Raw genomic sequence first — 20,010 nt, 5'->3', positions numbered from 1 at the left:
TTATTTATGCAGGTTTAACGTTGTCCTGCAGTCTCCTACAAATATAACTATTATTTTCTTTCTATTTGTTTTCTCTTGTTTGCACGTGCACTAAAACTCACCGCTGCCAAATGAACACGGACCACCACACTGTGTCTCATAGTAAGAAGAATTTTAACTGTCAAAATGTGAGAAAATATCGGGGGCTGTAATTCTAATTACGGCCCTTTTTTTAACCTAAAACTGAAATGATGATTGTTTTGGACGGCGGCGTGCGACTCGAGCTGCTGTAATGATTGTCTTGGACTAAAGAGGAATATCGCACTTTTGCCAGGGAACAGATTGGTGAGAATTCAGCTGAACGGATTTTTTTTCCCTCTCTGACTGACACCCCAGCTGTCACTGCTGCGGCTCCAGCACCGATAATTACTTCTCAAAATGAGAGTGCAGCCGCTTCATGTGTATTCATGGCGCCGGTCTGACTGAGAAGGTGCATTCACACACACACACACGACACACACACACTCACTCAACATGGAAATGTCTTGTCTTGTTTGTCTTGTGTCCCGTCTCGGTCCAGGACTCGGTGCCGCTGCAGGCCTTCGTGGCCCAGGTGGACGGTCGGGTCGTCGGTGTCGTCATCATCAGAGACGAGCAGGTACGTTTGAGTCCGTGTCCTCGGGTGAACCTGGACGCAGCGGGAAAAAAATGTCCGCACTGCAGAGATAAAGATATTTTTACATACTTTTACATAATGATTCAAAGTTTCAACAATACACTCTTCCCATAATGTTTGACACATTTATTCAGTGCCTGTTTGGGTGTTAAAATGATAAATCAACAGTTTTGATAAATAATATCTATTTTTGGTCATTATTTGAGCAAAAAAGTACAAAACAATCCTAGATTTTCTCTTTTTTCATATCCAGAACGAGCATTCCTACATTCAGTTTTTAAAATGTAATATACTAGTTTTATAAATCCAGTAAGATCACATTTACACCTTTTTAATTCGGTAAATTAATCTAATAGAAATTAAATAAAAGTGTCAAACATGTGCATTAGTCTATAGACATTTCTGTGTAATTCAGTCTGACTATATTTTGGCAAACTTTTTTGAGTGAGGAGTCTTACTTATATAAACATTTCAATTCGATTCAAACAACTTTATTATTCCCACAAGGGGCAATTAGTTTTGAGCAGCAGGTTGTCGTGGTTCATATAGCCTACACATGGCCCACAATAAATAGTCAATACATCACATCAGACAACATGGAGCTTAGTATGGATAATAGATATAAGAGCTTACTGTGTAATTAAAACACATTGCTTTAAGAATTAAGAAATAAAGAAAAAAGAATAAATGATGAAGAATGAAGAATTTAAAAGTCTGAGTGCAGAGTGGGCAAATGATTTGGAGAAGTTGGTGAAGACACAAATATCTTTACACAGTTCACTCACTAAATGTAATTTGATATAATTTTGCTATGATGCCAGTGTTAATGTCAACTTTATTTCTATCACATTTCATATGATGAGTATAGACTCAATGGGCTTCAGGATAAAAGCAAGATGGCAATACATGTAAAGTGCATAAACAGAAGCCAATATGTAAAAATGCTGTTGTGATAACTGTTTGTAGTTCAACAGGGAGTTAAATTTAAAGAAAATGAAACAAAGTAAATGTAAAGTCCATATATTTGTGTGTGTGTGTGTGTGTGTGTGTGTGTCAGGACGTGGAGTTCCTCCGCGCCCACTACAACCTGGAGAACTTCATCTACTTCAGTCACCACGGCTACGAGGAGCACGCTCAGCTCCGCCACTTCGCCCTGCGCTCCTCCTTCCAGCTCTGCACCAGACACTTGTTCCGGGAGGTGCTGCGACTCGCCCACAGGTCCTGTCTGCACCAGCGGCTCCGCCCCCCCGGACGCAGCAGCCAGGAGGTGGGTGCACCGCCGGGACCTTCAGGCCCTCGCTGGCCCTCCATCACCGGGGCCACACCCCCCCCCCTCCTTCCAGCCAGCAGCGTGCATGTCTGCTCAGATGCGGATTGTCATTAGTGTAATGATCCTCAGTGCCTACACTGTAAAAAATATCACATGAAGTCAGATCCACTCATCAGACACGAGGTGGAAGGTTTTCCTCTCTCACAGATCGTATGAGAATAAACAGGAAGCTCCGTTTTAATTTACTAATAATGATGATAACATTTGAATATTCAAAACCAACCCTGACCTGATAGAAAACTTACTTTAAGTTCTGGTTAAAATTGATATTGGACTATAAAAGATTCATTTAATATTGCGGCCATGAAAAACAGCAAATCTCTACTGTAAGAGCCATAATTTATGAATGAATTAAAGTTAAGTTCTATAGTTTTAGTAGGTTTTTGAATTTCATAGCATCATCATGTATTATATGTTTAAAAAGCTCCTTTAATTTGACCAATTAAATGACGTCACTGACAGCTTAAGAGCTGCGACTTAGAAAGGGAGAACATTGTTTTTCTACAGAATGACGTGATGGATGGAATTGAATTTTCTTTTACTAAACTTTCATTTTTGAAACAAGGCAAGGCAAGGCAATTTTATTTGTATAGGCCGTTTTTACAAACAGTTTGTCTCAAAGGGCTTTACATGGCATACAACATCCTCTGTCCTTAGACCCTCACATCCACTGAGGATAAACAGATACATCTCTTTTTTTTATTTTGGTAAAGAACACCTAACGACAACCTGAACGAAAGCCACAATCTCTACAGAGTGTTCTGCCAAACCCTGGCTGATCTGATCTGATATCAGTTAATATGAAGTCCTTCAGGTTGAGGTGGAGCCACAACGGAGCACAGCTTTGAATCACGTCCAAAGTAATCTGTTTTAAAATTAAATGAAAATAAGAGTTCAGATCAGAAGAAACTGATCAGTAGCAGACAAGCAGTTATATAAACTCTATTTATCTATACATGAGCCTGACAGAGGGATTTGTCCATGTGAGCCGCTGCAGCTTTAAGCCGGGGCTCTTCTTGCAGAGTGCGGCCCTCAGCGGGCGCCGGTCCCCGGGGTTCGGGGCAGCAGGTGCCGACAGCGCTGCCAGCTCCACCTCTCCACGCCATAATAAGACATTTCCTCACCGCGTAGAGGCCTCTTCCACTTCCTCTGCTAATTACCTTCCACAAACGAGCAGCAGGACTGGAAGAGGACGGGTTTTTCCTTTTTTTTTTCTCTTTCCAAATAGAATAATGGCAGAAGAAGAGGAAGAGGAAGAAGATCCGGGTGACGTTTCCTTTTCCATAATCGGCAGTGTGAACTCTGCATCATCATCTAACCTTTTCACCAGAGCTCATTATCACCTCGCCTCCAGAGCCAACCCCCCCCCTCCTCCTGTTTAACCTCCAAGGGGATTTTCTCTGACTCTAACTCTCTGCCCTCTTTTCCTTCTTCTCCTTCTCCTTCTCCTTCTCCTGCTTCAGAATTCCTGCGTCCACCATCTGGATTGGGTGCTCAGCTGTGCGGTTCCCGTGCGCCCGCGACGCCAGATCATCTACCCACTGGAGGAGCTTGGCAGCAATGCCCCGTCCAGGCGGATCACTGAGGACCAGGTGGGCCCGGCAGCAGCTGGCCGGCGGGGGAGCAGCCTGCCAGGGAATGTAGATGAGCTGATGGAGGGAGAGGGAAAGGGAGAGGGAGGGTGGAGGAGGGGGAGGGGGGGCTGGTGGTGGTGGTGGTGTTTTGGCGGCCACCAGGCGGAGCTGTTTCAAAGGGAGAGACAGAGGGACAGAGGACGGTTCAGGGGAGAGAGAAAGTCCAGCACAGAGGCAGAGGAAGCTCAGTATGATGGAATGAACAAACCAAACACATCACATTTACACATTCTACATTTTGAATATTTATCTGAAGTTTAGCATCAGTCCACTCCTCACACATATTTATTCATATAATACATTTAAGTTTAATGAAAATTAAAGTTTAAGGCCGAGACCAAACCAATACCTTCACTGTATCCAGTACCAGTTCTCATAATAATCACGTGTCTTGATATTTACATTATTCCTCCTCAGCTAAAAAGAAAAGATGATTTGATCTAAAATCTAAACCATATTTAAAGGGACTACGAGGAGTTTTGGAAAATTAAGTGTTTTCACACTACATTTCCCATGATTTTTCCTACATTTTTCCTGTTAAAAGGGTTTTCTATGGAGTTTTTCCTCAGTCGATGAGGGTCTAAGGGCAGAGGATGTTGTTATGATGCCATGTAAAGCCCTTTGAGACAAATTGTTTGTAAAAACGGGCTATACAAATAAAATTGCCTTGCCTCGCCTTGCCATGAGCCTCCGCGCGCACGGTAAAATTCTTGGACCGGCGCAAGACAAACAAAAGCGAAAACATTTGCAAAGAATGTTTTCATTGATTAAGAATCAAAGTCAGAGATTGGAAGACGATCAGATACCGCCGTAGTTCAGACCATAAACGATGCCAACTAGTGATCCAGCGGTTTTATTCCCATGACCCGCCGGGCAGCGTCCAGGAAACTGAAAGTAGGAAATGCTGGGCGAGTCGACCACTAAATAATAATATCAAAATACCAATAAAGACAAAACTATATATTTATCGAAAATGGGCCCATTAACAAGTGGTAACGTAGATTCATCCACATTAATATGAGACTCTTTTAAAACCAAATACAAACTCCTCATTGTCCCTTTAATGTAAACAAAGTTTGTACTGAACAGAAAAAGACAGCACAGAACCTGCTGAAGTCTCCTCCCACTGTTCACACTGGTGACACCAAGTTATTCAGGTGGTTTAATACAAGCAGATACTTTGTTACAACTATTTGAATTATCTGGAACTTATTGAATTACATCACAGAAACCAAAGAGACAGTGGTTAAAAAAACAGATGTTACTGCAGCTGTGGTCTTGACCGAGACCTTGAATTTTCAGTCTCAAGTACAACAACACTAGTATTTACATCAAAATATTTGTATCTTTATCACATATATCCATTCAAATCTCAACTAGAAAGTAAAGTTACATTTCATTTGGTTTCAACAACATTTGGCTGCATAACATTTAATTTCAGTGTAAGGACACTCAGCTCCACTCAAACCTGCGGAGGACGTTTTACTACATAATATATTTCTGAGCTTTACAAACACATTTCATCGACGCGACGGACGAGAGTTGAAAGTGAAGCCGAAGCCGCTGAAAGAAGTAGAGGAAAGTCCAAATGTCAAGTATTTTCATTAGACTAAGGTTCAGGGAGAGAAACTGAGATTAAGGTTCAAGCTGTGAAAGGAGATGAAGAGTCTGCTGAAGGTGCAGAAAGGAGTTACTGTGCTTCTTCAAGTGTTGGTGATGAAAGGAGTTTGTGTCAGTTCAAGTGTCGAGGTGTGAGTTTCCCCCCCGTATCCCTGACGTCTCCGTCCTCCTGGTTAGATACCAGATAATACAGCTGAGAGAGGCTCAGAGGGTCAGAGCGATTATAAGTGCTTAAACACTGACATTGTGTGTGTAAACTCTGTGTAGTGTGATTATAAAGCAGCTCTAGGTTCTATATTAATACTGTGAAAGTATCAAAGCCTCAGTCCACAGAGAAATGCACACAGCCTGTATTCAGAAACTGAGTCTTAAAACCAGCCGTCAGGACTTCCTGTCACTTTGTGATGTCACAACAAAGCCCCGCCCCCTCACCACCTGGACCAACCATCCAACAACTTGCGGGATTTGGTTTCTCTGAGTGTTTTTTATTGGATCACTCAGAAAAGGGAGATGTAGAACTAGTCTGAGATGTTTTTAGACACTGCCCGTCCCAAAAAAAAAACTGTCACATACTCTTTGGACCGTAGCTTAGCTTTAAATACGGCACACATTTGCTGTGGCATCGTTTCGATAAACTTCTGCAGTGTCACAACGATCTTGTTTTTTTTTAGATTTGATTTCACCGAACGTTTAAGTGGTCGCCGATCGAGATCAGATGATGGTTCCCCACTCTCCTTCCTGTTTATCATAACGCGTTGGACAGTTCTTAACCCAATTTTAGTCTCAGTAATCTCCTTAGATGTTTTATTTGCTTGATGCCAATAATTTGACTCTTCTGAGACAGATCAACATCTTCTCCACGACCACAGGATGCGTCTTCTAACATGATTATTTAAGAAATGAGACTGCATCGGTTATGGTTAAATAAGTTGTTGCCAGCTGAAACATAATCATCCGTGCAGTAATTATCCAATGGGAGGCTCTGACCCATAAGCTTGGTTAAATCCAGATCGTGACTTTTTTTTTTTTTCTTTTTGGACGAGCAGTGTATTTTCTTCTCTTTTTTTACACTTCAGGTAAAAACCCAGGAACAATGTAAAACATGGAGCTTTTTAAATCAACAGGTGTAGTGATGCAGCGGTGAATCATGAGTCACAGCTGTGATTCATCTCCGTGTCCTGCACTTCAGATATTTACCACATGTTAACGACAGCGCTCCTTAGAGCCGAGGTGTCACCAGTGAACACTCACATGTTCATTTCACTCCATCTACCCCCTCTCCTCCTCTCTTCCTCCTCCTCCCCCCCTCCCTCCTCCCTCTTGCCTCACCTCGGTAACATGGCCGTCCTGCTTTCCAGGCTGCGGTGCAGATAAGAGCCTTGTTGCCTCCCAGCTTTGTCTCTGTGCCTCCTGATGGCAGCCTTGGGAAGATTAATCTAATTTAAAGCACCTGTTCCCTCTCTGTCAATACAGGATCATATTAAACAGAGCCGCCGTCATTGTGTGTGTGTGTGTGTGTGTGTGTGTGTGTGTGTGTGTGTGTGTGTGTGTGTGTGGGAAAGGTGAGGCATCTCCAGCCTGATAAGAGCTGCTGCACCTGCTCCTCAGCAGCACACGATGCAGATGAGACGGGAGCTTTGTTTCTCCCGGTGACCTCATCACCACCATCATCCCTGTTAATTCCTGCAGTATTCAGATGGATGCACGGCACGCAGGCATGTAACGCGTTTAACATGCAACAATAACAACAAGTGTCGGGTCGCTTGCATGAAAAATTCATAATCACGCCTCATAAATGTCAATGTGCGGCGCCGGCGCGCGACACAAAGATTCAAGATCAGTGTCGATCTGATCTGATTACGGTTCGATAACTCGATGAAGCAGCAACATTTTCATGTAAATATCTGTATTTGTTTATCTCTGCCGCTGCCGTCACAGCTGTGGCTCAGTCCAGATGTTCTGCACCGCTAAACAAAACAAATGGCCTTTGGTAGGATATCTGGTAACCCTTTAATTTACAGGCCGTCAATGATAATGTCAAGAAATAGCCACGGAATAACGGCCAATTATAGTAATGTCGTGTTTTTCATAAAGGCAAAAGATTACACATGTTTTTCATGCTTTGACTTTTTCGAAAAGTCCTTGAAATTGATCAATGTTTCTGGGCTATTTCTCGACATTATGACGCAATTACTTGTTATTTCTTGGCTATTATGTGACATTATCACGTAATTATCGGCCTGTAAATTAAAGTGTCACCAAATATTTTTGATAATAACAATTTAAAAAGGTTTCAAAGTTTTTTTTAAAATTCAGGTCCAAAGCTCTAATGTATCAGCTGTTTTTGTGTCGGCGGCCGCTACACTTGTTCTCATGTGTTCATACATTTATTACACAACAGGCTCCTTTTATTTCCCTGCCACAGTGAAGCCCTGAGCCAGGACGTCTGTGTGTGTGTGTGTGTGTGACAGATGTCGGACATGCAGGCTCTCATGGAAATTATTAGAATATTACACAAAGGTTAATTCCACCCTCGGGTTTCCCCTCCTTTTTTTTTTTTTTTTTCTCCTTCGCTCGGTGCTGTTTTGATCCAGCAAGGTGCATTGTGGGGCCAATCTGCCTAATTATAGATGATGAAGGAGCCATTAGCTGCCTCAGATCGCTGGGCGAGGACCGGGCGGTGGAGGAATCGTGTAGAGGGGGGAGGGAGGGGGGTGGGGGAGAACGGCGTGTTCTCGTGATTCCTGCGGGACTCTTTTGTAATTGTTGTGGAAAAGTGTTCCTTAACTGTCAGGTCACATGCCCCCCCCCCCCGCGTGTCTCCATGTCATTACCATGTGAAGCTGCTGTTACCGTGTGTTACAACTGACTGTAGAGCAAACACTGGGTTAATGGGACACTGATGATGATTTTTTTTTTACAATTTGGACTAAAGAAAAGACCTAAAATGTGTTTAAAAAAGGAACAATGCAGGATTTCCACCTTACCTCATCTCCACGTGTCCTTTAGCTCCAGCTCCAGAGTCCTAGTGCTGGTTGAATCAGTGACTAGTAACTAGTTCCAGGGAGAATGGAGCGTCTCTTGGCTGAAAACCAACCTTGTAAGATCAGAGCCTCCGACCCGGTGTCCCAGCTCTCGTCTCTGCGGCACCGCCACACAAATATTTGTTCTGAGGCTGAAGAAAATTACTTCCTTGTCAATGTGTATGTTCAAATTAGGGCCAATGGCGTGAATTAGTGGACATATTGTTGAGAAAATGATGGAAAAAAATCATTTTTTTTAGAAAAAAGTGATACAAATTTTCAAAAAAAAAAAATAATTCTCAAAAAAGTGGCAACATTTTCAAAAAGTTTTTAAAAAATTCTAGAAGAAACTAGTAAAATTTCTTTAAAAAGGTTTAAAGAAATTTCTAAAGAAAGTGGTAAAATTTCTCCAAAAATGTTTTAAAGAAAAATCTCAAAATATTGGGTACATTTAAAAAAAAATAATAATAATAATAATAAAAGTAAAAAAAATAAATAAAAAAAAAGTCGTAAAATTTCAATAAAAAGTTGGGGACCCCCTTGACCTCTCTCAAGGACCCCTGGAGGTCCCCGGACCTCACTTTGAGAACCATTGAAATCACTGACTTGTAACTAGTTCCAGGGAGAATGGAGCGTCTCTTGGCTGAAAACCAACCTTGTAAGATCAGAGCCTCCGACCCGGTGTCCCAGCTCTCGTCTCCATGGCGACACCGCCACACAAACGTACTGTAACGCGCTAACCCGTAACCCGTAATCTCTTGTTGATGACAGATAAGACTACACAGATATACACATGGTAACATGGTAGATGATGATAAATAACATTATCCACCGCTCCATGGATTGATTTCTCACCGGCTTCGTTGAAAACAAATGATGCACATGGAGGAGAGGAGGGTTAGAGACACAGAGGAGGAGACACCACACCTGGAGAGTTCAGTTTTAACATTCTTACAATTTGGCCTAAAGACTCTCTGATTTTTAAGAAAATACCTAAAATTTGTTCAAAATGTATTTGTTGTAGCCGTGTCAGTCACTGGATCTGGTTGGAAGGAGCTTTAAAAGCACATAATATTTGATATGTGACATGAGACAGGATGAGGGAAGGCAAATAAAGTTTGTCTCAAAGAACTGTACACAATAACATCATAACATCTGACCCCGACATCGACTGAGGAAGAACTCCCAAAAAAAACCTTTAAAGGCAGACGTGACATAGATGTTGTAGAGAGACAAGAGAACATGGAATAACATGGAATAAGGGATAAATGGGGAGTGTTTAGTCAAGGAAGAGCTGATGGAGGCAGCTTCTGGTGGTGCAGAGGGGATGCAGCTCTCTGCCTTGTACTCATGACAGACTTTAACAGATTAACCAGACTGATCGACCAATGGGAGGCAGAGCTGCATACAAATGAAAATATACATTTCAACTTATAAAAAAACAAAAAACTCAGGATTGGGCTTGAAAATAAACTTGACTGAGGCTCTCATGTCCCGTTGCCTCTGTACTGAATGTTTATTGTGCAATTGAAAGAAGGACGACATCTTAAAAAGAGTGGATACATTTGAAAAGATGTAAAACTTCTCTTCAGTGACTTGAGTGGTCTTTTGGAAAATCAGAATTTTCCAACCATCCATAAAAAGGGTGGTTGCATGTTGGATTCCTATAATTTTCGCTCTGCACATTTTATTTATTTCATTTTATTTTATTTTATTTTTTCAAAATGTGAGATTTGGCACCAACCTGGTTTTAAATGTTAGATACGATAAAGGTTTTTGGCTGAGAGGGTTGGCGACTAAGTGCCTCGATGAAAGCTGCTGCCGCTTCCTGCTTTATCCTATAAAAATTCAAATGTGGGGTGGAAAAATTATCCCGGTCATTATGTAACGCTTTTAGCGGGTTAATAACGACGTGCGTTTCTGTGATTATTTCATTCTCAGAAAAAGGATTTCTGACCCTCTTTTTTTGGTCTCGTCCCCCCCTCAGGCGCCGTTCGCTCTGAGCCTCATCAGCAGGAAGTTAACCATGGAGCCGAAGGTCACCGTCAACGCCAGGATCGTGGTGGTGGGGGCGTCGGACACGGGTCTGTCCTTCCTGGAGGTTCTGTGCTGCTGGTGAGTCGACTCTCTGTCTCAGTAGATTGTGTAACAGCAGCAGCAGCAGCGACTGATAATGTCACTGCAGCGTTTTGGACAGATTAACCTGTTAGGAAGCCCCGGGGCAGAAATTTGCTGTCAGGCCCCATTAACCCCCCCTCCCCCTTCCCCTTCTCCTCTCTCTCACACACACACACCTCACCATCTGTGCATTGTGTATGTAGCCTGCCGTGGTCGTCGCCAAGTTCCCCACACACACACACACACACACACACACGACAGATTTGTTATTCACCCAAAAACAAACCAGTGGGATTTAAAGGGATAGTTCACCCAAAATTTCACTCATGATCTCCTCCCCCTCATGTGGACTAAGGGCTGGGAGAAGTTTCAGAGTCCTCCGTGGCTTCTCTGAGTTACAGGGGGTCTCGGCGTAGCAGTGCATGTCCATATGACGGTTGCAAATGGATACCGACTGTCTTCGTAACAAAAAGACACAAAACAAAAAACATCCAAATACCTCCATGCTGCTCGTATGTAATGTCCGTCTTGTATTGAAGCCCCGAAACGCGAAATTGTCCCGGTTCGTCAAATTTGGACGAACTGGGAAGAGGAGCTTCTGCTAAAACAAGTTTGAAATATAGACTTATTTAATTTTTTTCGGGACAATTTCTCATGTCGGGGCTTCAATACAAGACGGACATTACATACGAGCAGCATGGAGGTATTTGGATGTTTTTTTGGTGTGTCTTTTTGTTACGAAGACAGTTGGTATCCATTTGCAACCGTTATATGGACATGTACTGCTACGCCGAGACCCCCTGTAACTCAGAGAAGCCACGGAGGACTCTGAAACTTCTCCCAGCCCTTGTTAGTCCACATGAGGGGGAGGAGATAATGAGTGAAATTTAAATTTTGGGTGAACTATCCTACTACACTGAGTTTGGTGTAATTTGATTCACAGAACGAGGCCGAGGAGGATGATGATGATGATGATGATGATGATGATGATGATGATGATGATGCTGGTGTTTCCGCTGAGAAGTAATCCAAAAACAAACAGTGAATTAATCCAACTAACCACCACCGCTCTGATCCTGCTCAGCTCTCCTGCAGATAGTTTCCACCGTTGGCTGGACGACAGCAGCAGCAGCGTCTCCAATGTCTGTATCTGACTGAGTGACTGACTGAGTGATCATAGTTGACGCCGTCGGTCGGCCGAGTGCCAAGTGGCGGTTTCTGTCTCCAAATGACGACCAAGCGAAAGTGTTGCCAAGATCTCAGCTCAGTCTGTGTGTTGTGTCAGTGCGGATGTTGTTGTCAGACATGAGGAGAGCGTTTTGGACGTTAACATGTTGTGTTTGTGTTTCAGTCGCCATTTTTTTTATAGATATTGGAAAATTATTGATGAGATCAGTTTTTATTGGAAATCCATGTGTATAAAAACATGGAAAAACTGCTTTAAAGGGATAGTTCAATATTATGGCAAATTGGCCCATTGCCATAATCCCTATAGTCATAGCAGTAGGTTCGTTACCTTTAATTGTCGGTGCAAGCTGTTTTTAGAACGGTGGAGCAGAGCCGTGAGCTGCTCAGAGCTACGCTACGGAGGCTCATGGGATTTCTTGGTTTCCCTCATCAAACTCATCAAATACACAATCCAACAACAGGTTTAAACAGGTTTTTGGATATGTATTTAGCAACTGGTGAATATATCAAAGTGAAAAGACGATTGACTGGTGACCTGGAGGTTGATTATTGAGAAGTGGAGAAGGGGCTTCCTGCTTCATTGTTAGGATTTTGTTTTTCGTATCTGTTTTGTTTTGCTACTTCTTTTATTTTCATATGTTAGAAATAAAATCTTCATTCATCCATTGAGCACGAAGTGTTGTAGCCATCAGCTAGACATCAGGTTTCTGACCTAGTCCCTCATGCTCCCCTCCTACTGCCCCAAATATTAACCACTGCACCCAAATCTGGATTAATCCGCTGCTGAAAATAGTCCCCAACAAAATCCACTGTGTCCCCACTGTTTTTAAACATGAAGGAGCCAACCGGCTTTAGACTGAGTGACGGAGCAGGGGAGAGTTTTTAAGAGACGGACCGACATTTAGTTATTATTGACGACGAAGAGGAGAAGAGTCGCACACAAACTTCTAGTCTATCACAGCAGATTCACTCTGGTCTGAAGCACTGAGTGTTTTTAGGTTTATCTCCGTGAGCCAGTCAACACAGATGAGTCGGTTCACGCCACATGTGTGTGAAACCACAACAGAGTCTGATTCAGGAGGTAGAACAGCAGCCGCCAGCTGTTGTAATGAAAAGTGTTCACATGACGCCGTTTATCGCTGTGGAGAAATCCTCTTCCTCCTCCTCCACGCTGTCCTCAGAAACCCTGAGCCCCGAGGAGAGCCGTCCCCTCGCCGACGCTCCTCTTTCATTTCTTTTATCGGCTTTTTTTTTTTTTTTTTTTTTCCAGGAATCCAATCTCTCTGGAAATGTCACTTGACTCCGGGTCGGACGTCTCCAACGTGTTTGCCTTGCTCCTCGCTTTGTGAGATTAACTGCTCCGGCAAATAATAAGAAGCGCCGGGCTGCTGATTCAGAGCCGGCCGATAGCTGCCAGGCAACCAGGGAGGAGGAGGAGGAGGAGGAGGAGGGGGTGGAGGAGGTTGTTGTTGTTAGAGGTGTGCCAAAAAATCGATTCACATAAGAATCGCAATTCTCATTTAATACGATTCAGAATCGATATAAAATGTCCCAAAATTGGCTGTCGGCCTCCATTTCCTTAGAATTTAAAAGGCAGCATGTTTAACTGCAATATTTTTTTTTAAATAAAGAGGCACTTTTAATTTTGTTACTCAAGCAATATGTGATATTGCTTTTATGCAACAGTTTCAACAATTCCATCTAAGCATGGATAAATGTTTAAAACTCAATAAATGTGAAAAAGACACTTCAGTCATTCTGTCTTGTAAAGCAGACTGGAGTAGATCATGAGGATCCTTTGCACACCGATAGACTGAAGCAGAAATCATTAGGAATCAAATCGTTTTGAATCGAAAATCGATTTTGAATTGAATCGTAGCCCCAAAAATCAGAATCAAAATGAGATAGTAAAAGATTCCCACCCCTAGTTGTTGTGTGTGTGAGATGTCACAGCTCACAGGGCTGCTGGAGCTGGAGCTGCACTGCAAAAACTCATAATCTTTCCAAGAATATTTGTCTTATTTCTTGTCAAAATGTCTCATTTCTAGTCAAAACTAATCCCTTTCCACTTTTCCAAGACTCATCACCTAAAAATTTACTTGTTTTTAGATAATTTTCACTTGTTTCAAACAATTCTTTACTTGAAATAAGTAGAAAAATCTGCCAGTGAAAGCAAGGTTTTTGTGCTTGTAATAAAGAAAAAGTTGCTCCACTATCAGATTTTTCTACTTATTTCAAGTGAAAATATGCTTGAAAGAAGTAAAAAAAAAAGTGTCTAAAAACAAGCTACTTTTTAATGTGATGAGTCTTATGTAATGAGATTTGTTTTGACTATAAATAAGACTATAAATATTCTTGGTAAGATTTTGAGTTTTTGCAGTGTGGAGCTGGAGCTGGAGCTGGACCTGGCTCTGGCACGCCACCGGGTCCAGGGCCGAGTCCAGGGCCGTGTGCACGCAGCTGTCTGAGGCCCTGGCATTCAGGAGGGCCAGCGTTGCCCCCCCCCATCCCCCTACCAACCCCCCTCCCCTTTAATTAGCCTCTCCAGTGTTTCCCCTGTCAGGGATCTGCTGCAGCGATCTGTGTTTGCTGTCACTAATGAGTTGACTAATGAGACAGTTAGTGTCTGCTGAACTAATGGCGAGGCGGCGGCGGCGCATTGAGAGGGTGAGTGATGGGTCAGTTTCGGCCTGCTGGGGGCTGGGGGGGCTTCATGGTGGGGGGGGGCCTTATCAGCACTGCCCAAACCTCCAACCCCCCCTCTCCTCCTCCTCTTCCACACCTTCTCCTCCCCAAACACAGCTTTCCATGTGCTCATTGAATCCAGCCCAGCAACCCCCCCCCCTCCCCCCTCCCCAACTCCATTACTGAGTGGGTCGGGGTCAGACAGATAAAGCGCTGTGCGGCGGCGCAGCCCTCTGCTCGCCGCGGTCAGGCTGCAGGGTCAGCGCGGCCGTCTGTCACCGGCTGATAACGGAGCAAATCCAGAGCCGCCGATTCAGTCGCATCCAGACGCCGATAATTGGCCTTAATGCCTCAGTGCTGCAACATAAAACCACCAGCAGCTCCTGGCTCAGAGGCACGGGGGGGAAAGTTTGACTGCTCTCATTGTCCTCGTATCCATCATTATTGTCTTTATTATCATTATTGTTAACATATTCATGTGAAAATCAAAGATCAAATCCTGACGACACAAAACTGAAGAGTCAAACCGATTTAATCTGTAAACACTTGAGATATCAATGTATTTATGTCCCTGGAGTATAGATTTTAAAGAATTAATTAATTCATGCTATAAAACAAATCAAAACAGTATTGTTTTTCATTTTATAGCAAATAATCAATTAATAAAACATCAACATTATACATTTTTTGATATTTATGAAAAATGTTCAACATGATCAAATGCTCAAACATCACGGCCCAAAGGCCAAAACCACCAGACCATCAGAGGGTCCAATCCAACACCAAGTGTGAAAATTACATAGAAGACAGAAGAGGCATAATGTTGTAAAATGTCAGGTTTTTCATAATGTTTCGTAGAAGGATAGTTGATTAACTGTAAACTTCTCGTACGTCTTTGCACTAAAACAAATGGAAAAGTTTAGACTTCTCATTATTTGTAGGTTATCATGCTTTTATTTGACTGGTCCGGATCACTGGAGATCTAATATGTGGCCTCTGGATTAAAAAGAGTTTGACAGCACCTGCTGTAGAGTCAGGCTGGATGATGTGAACCTTCTGCACAGTGATATTGTTTAGTTTGTATAACTTGTAACACATTTAATCTGTTCAACTAACGAAGGTTTTATAAGCAACATGAATCCAAAGACTAAAATACCAGAGACATGAAGTTGACCAGGTCTCTAGTTTCTATCATGAACACACACGCACACACCCGTCCAGTCATAATTATACCTGGTGTGTGTGTGTCCGTGTGTGTGTGTGTGTGTGTGTGTGTGTGTGTGCGGTAGGGCAGCAGCAGTGTGTTGCTGTGTGCTGCTGTAGATCTGAGCCGGTGGCGTTAATTTAGCAGGAAGCTCAGATAAGAACAGTGCAGGAGGTGATCGGAGGCTCGGCTGTGATAAAAGCAAGGTACACACACACAGACACACACACACACACGCTGCTATTCAGCAAACAGGAGCTGGAGCTGCAGCTTATCAGCTGTGTGATGTCCTGAAGGCCACCACAAAGGAGGAGGACATTTACATCACAACAGACGGCAGTAAAAACACATCAGAGTGACACACACACACACACACACACACACACACACACACACACACACACACACACATGCTTCAGTTTGGTTTAGTGGGCTGGAGAAATTCCTCCTGACTGGATATAAAACAGAAATGGACAGAGATTTGACCAGGTCATAACATACTAAAGTCTCTGAAACAAAATATGTTCAACTATTATATTATACTAGTATCCAGTTACTGTGAAAACTCTGTGTCAGTACTACAACATAATTCTCAATCACTTTATTTATCTCCATTGGGGCAATTGGCCGTGCAGCAATGGGGAGCTAAAAGAACATAACAGTGTAACAGACATAGAACATATACAACACAATAATATTACACAACAACCAACAGCATAAATACATAGATACAAATAAATAAATACTGATACACACCGTGTAAAAGCTGTAACTGTTATATAACTGTTAAAATAGGAAATGTCACACTTCCCTCTCGAGGCGGTAGAAGACAAACAATCAACCACAGATCGGCGCTTTCACCAAACTCACCGGAACTGAAAGAGAAATAAAGGAAACACACACCGAGGCCTCAAAACCAAAACCAAGCTCACGTCCTGTCATATTATAGAGGGTGAATAAATCATTTTAATGGTCAAGAGCAGTTGATCACGAACACGGACGATCAGCAGATTATTTTTAACAGGCAATTTTTTCTCTGAACAGATGAGAAACAATGAATTATTGTCTTTTTAATCAATCTTCACCATGGATTGTATGTTTTAGTTTACATTCAACGTTATATTTCAACATTCCTTCCACTTTTGTGCTCAATATCGCTGTCACAACCATTACAACCATGAGATAACAGTGTGTACCGATGATTGATGATTATTGATGATTATTCATGCACATTTTTTGTGCCCAGCCCACATGGGCTTACAAGACACTAAGCATTTAAATACAGTACATACATTCAAGAATAGCTATGGCGTGTCGTTACAGAGAAAAAGAGAATTACAAAACAAAAACAAACAGAGCACAACAGATCAGAAACAAACAAACAGGCTTCCAGGATACAGAACAGCAAGCAGCAGACCATGATTTTATGTGGGATATAATCCTTCCTGTCTTAAAGGGATAGTAGCATTTTTTTAAAGTGGGGTTGTATGATCTACAAATAGCCCCTAAGTACTTTAATTGCAGTAGAAGACTCTCTGCACTCCTCCCGTTAGCAACGCCAGCCCATAATAGCCCTGCCCAGAGATTTACAACATACAGTGTTGTGAATGGACCCAAAGAAACGGCCTATTTTCACGGCCTAAAAGAGGTTTTACCTGAAAAAAATTACACAGTTCCATTGTTCGCTATAATATAATTTTTTCCAGCCCTTCAAAGTGCAGGAAAAACTCAGTTTTTATTTGACCTAACCAACTCACGTATCCCTCCGCCCAGGGTTAGCGCCCGCCGATCAGCAGTTGGTTAGGTCCAAATAAAAACGGTGTTTTTCCTGCACTTTGAGGGGCTGGAAAAAATTATATTATAGCGAACAATGGAACTGTGTATTTTTTTTCAGGTAAAACCTCTTTCAGGCCGTGAAAATAGGCTGTTTCTTTGGGACTGTTCACAACACTGTATGTTGTAAATCTCTGGGCAGGGCTATTATGGGCTGGCGTTGCTAACGGGAGGAGTGCAGAGAGTCTTCTACTGCAATTTAAGTACTTAGGGGCTATTTGTAGATCATACAACCCCACTTAAAAAAAAATGCTACTATCCCTTTAATTTCCAAGCTCTATCAATTAATCTAGTTTTAAAAAAACCAACACAGCATATCATGTTCAGACATCCAGAATAAGTCTGGGTTCTTCATCTGGGCTTTCTCATGCAGGGAATAATGTCTCAATTTATCATGCAGAGGACAATGAAACAGAAAATGCAACTCATCTTCAACAGTGCCAAGTGAGACTATACTGTAGGTCTGTGTGGGTGGATCTGCTCCGTCTCTCTCTGCACCTCAGCTCTGACAAACATCCAACACCGGTGGATGTGGAGAAGAAATGTGTCTTTCAAGGACACGCGTCACGTCAGCTTCTGGTTCAGGTCCTTCCCCATTGGGGGTCAGCCCTATGTTCCCACAGCCCAATGATCCCACAGCCCTATGTTGCCTCATTTCTAAGAATTTTTTTTTCACTGAAAATTTTGAAAATTAGGCCCTATGTTCCCACAGTCCTATGTTGCCTCATTTCTAAGATTTTTCTTATTTCTAAGAATTTTCTCCAAATGAAACTCTAAGTCAAGTCATTTTTATTTTTATACCGCATTTAAAGGGATGATTCAGAGTAATTTCAACCTAGGGTCCTTTGCACCATGACCTCGAGCCAAACGCCCCCCCCCCCACCCCCCACCCCCCGGGAGCATGCCTATGTTCCCACCGCCCTATGTTTCCACAGCCCTATGTTTCCACAGCCTTATGTTCCCTAATTTCTAAGGTTTTTTTTTTTTCTTTCCAAAATTAGGCCCCATGTTCCCACATTTCCTTTATCATCAATTTGCATCAGATTTTATCCCCATTTCTCCCAATTTGGTCGTCAATTACACCCAACCTATTATCCAGTAGCAGTTGACTACAGATGTAATGTAGCTTTCAGGTAAATCTGGGAACACAGGGCCCTGGGAACATAGGGCTGACCCCCCCCCCCTTCAGAAGCTTGTTTTCCCTTGCTCGAACAGTGGTTGAGTTACCGCTATTAACCCTATGTTGGAGTAGCGGTGTTCCCTCTCATTGTTTTGTCCGTGTGAAGAGACGACTTCCTGTGTGAGAAGCTCATCCTTGATCCTGCTGAGCTCCTCGCTGCTGCAGCTGCAACACCGACAAACAGCTTTTTGTTTCACACGTTAACTCGAGTTTCTTTACGCTTAGTTTTCCTCCTGACCTCCCGCTGACGTCAGGTGGAGCTCGGTAAAAGCTGTCGTTCATGAGCGGCTGCTGCAGAATTTACACTCCTACCTTGTTTCTCTCTGACTCATGCTGTTATTCCTGTGTTGTTTGTTCCCCTGCAGCCCCCACCTCAGGTTCACCAACCTCACCCTCGTCTCAACTCACGGTTACCCCGGCGACTACGACCACGAGGACGTTGGATTCCTGTCCACAAGGTGAGTGAGTGTTAGACATCCACCCACCATCGATTTAGAGATTGTTTGGCCCAGTGAACGTCCTTGAGAGGGTTCAAGAGGCTCCACAACTTTTTCTCTAAATTTTTACCACTTTTTTACTGAAATATTTTTTTTTTTCCAGAAATTTCTCTAAATTTTTCCAAAACTTTGCACCATTGACCCAAATTTGAATGTACATGGACTAAAAAAGTAACTTTTTTAGAAAAGATTTCCACCTTAAAGGGATAGTTCAACATTTTGGCAAATTATCCCATTGCCATAATCCCTATAGTCATAGCAGTAGGTTCGTTACCTTTAATTGTCGGTGCAAGCTATTTTTAGAACGGCGGAGCAGAGCCGTGAGCTGCTCAGAGCTACGCTACGGAGGCTCATGGGATCAAACTCATCAAATACACAATCCAACAACTCTACAACGCTCTGGTGGACAAGTTGTGACCTGTACATTCACCACGCTATGAGATAATAACGGAATGTCAATCCAATAATTGTCCAGATGTTTTTCTTTAAACCACTTACTGTCCACCTCCATCTGCTGATCTACGATCCATCCCATAGCTGCTGATTAATTTGAGTCTAAAATGATGATGAAGTATGTGTGTGTTGCTGCTGCAGAGAACGACATAGTTTTGACTCCATGACACTGTTGAATAAATATAGAAATTTAATTTATTCCAATAACAATTAACATGAAGAAAACCAGTTTGAGCTGAGTATCTGTGTGTGTCTGTGTGTGTGTGTCTCTGTGTGTCTGTGTGTGTGTCTGTGTGTGTCCCTCAGCCATGCCTACAGCAGCAGAGACTTGGCCCGGCTCCCTCTTCACTCCTGCGTCAGCGTCGTCACCGGGAAGATGGTCGGCATCAACAGGAAGTCCAAACACCTGCGGGTGTCCGGTGGGAAGAAGGTTCCCTACGACCACCTCTTCCTCTGCACAGGCCTGCAGTACCAGGTCAGACCTTCAGCATACAGCTCACACAATGATGATAATAATAATCATAATCATTCTGATAGGAAATTCTAACGTCACTGTTTACATGGACACAAAATAATGGCAAGACAAGGCA

At 42.7% G+C, this 20,010-nt stretch overlaps 1 protein-coding gene across 1 annotated transcript in view; it reads left to right on the top strand.

Moving 5' to 3' along the window:
- Positions 1-20,010, top strand: part of cfap61 (cilia and flagella associated protein 61) — a gene marked incomplete at both ends in the record, with an annotated part of 51,643 nt that overhangs the window by 10,850 nt on the left and 20,783 nt on the right. Inside the window, 6 exon segments of the mRNA XM_084000186.1 lie at positions 560-637; positions 1,713-1,922; positions 3,449-3,577; positions 10,250-10,377; positions 18,836-18,928; positions 19,727-19,895. Of these exon segments, the coding sequence (XP_083856312.1) occupies positions 560-637; positions 1,713-1,922; positions 3,449-3,577; positions 10,250-10,377; positions 18,836-18,928; positions 19,727-19,895 (807 nt within the window).

Source organism: Trachurus trachurus, assembly GCF_905171665.1.
Source record: "Trachurus trachurus genome assembly, chromosome: 24".
NCBI classification, from domain to species: domain Eukaryota; kingdom Metazoa; phylum Chordata; class Actinopteri; order Carangiformes; family Carangidae; genus Trachurus; species Trachurus trachurus.
This window is presented reverse-complemented; position numbering and strand designations above follow the sequence as displayed.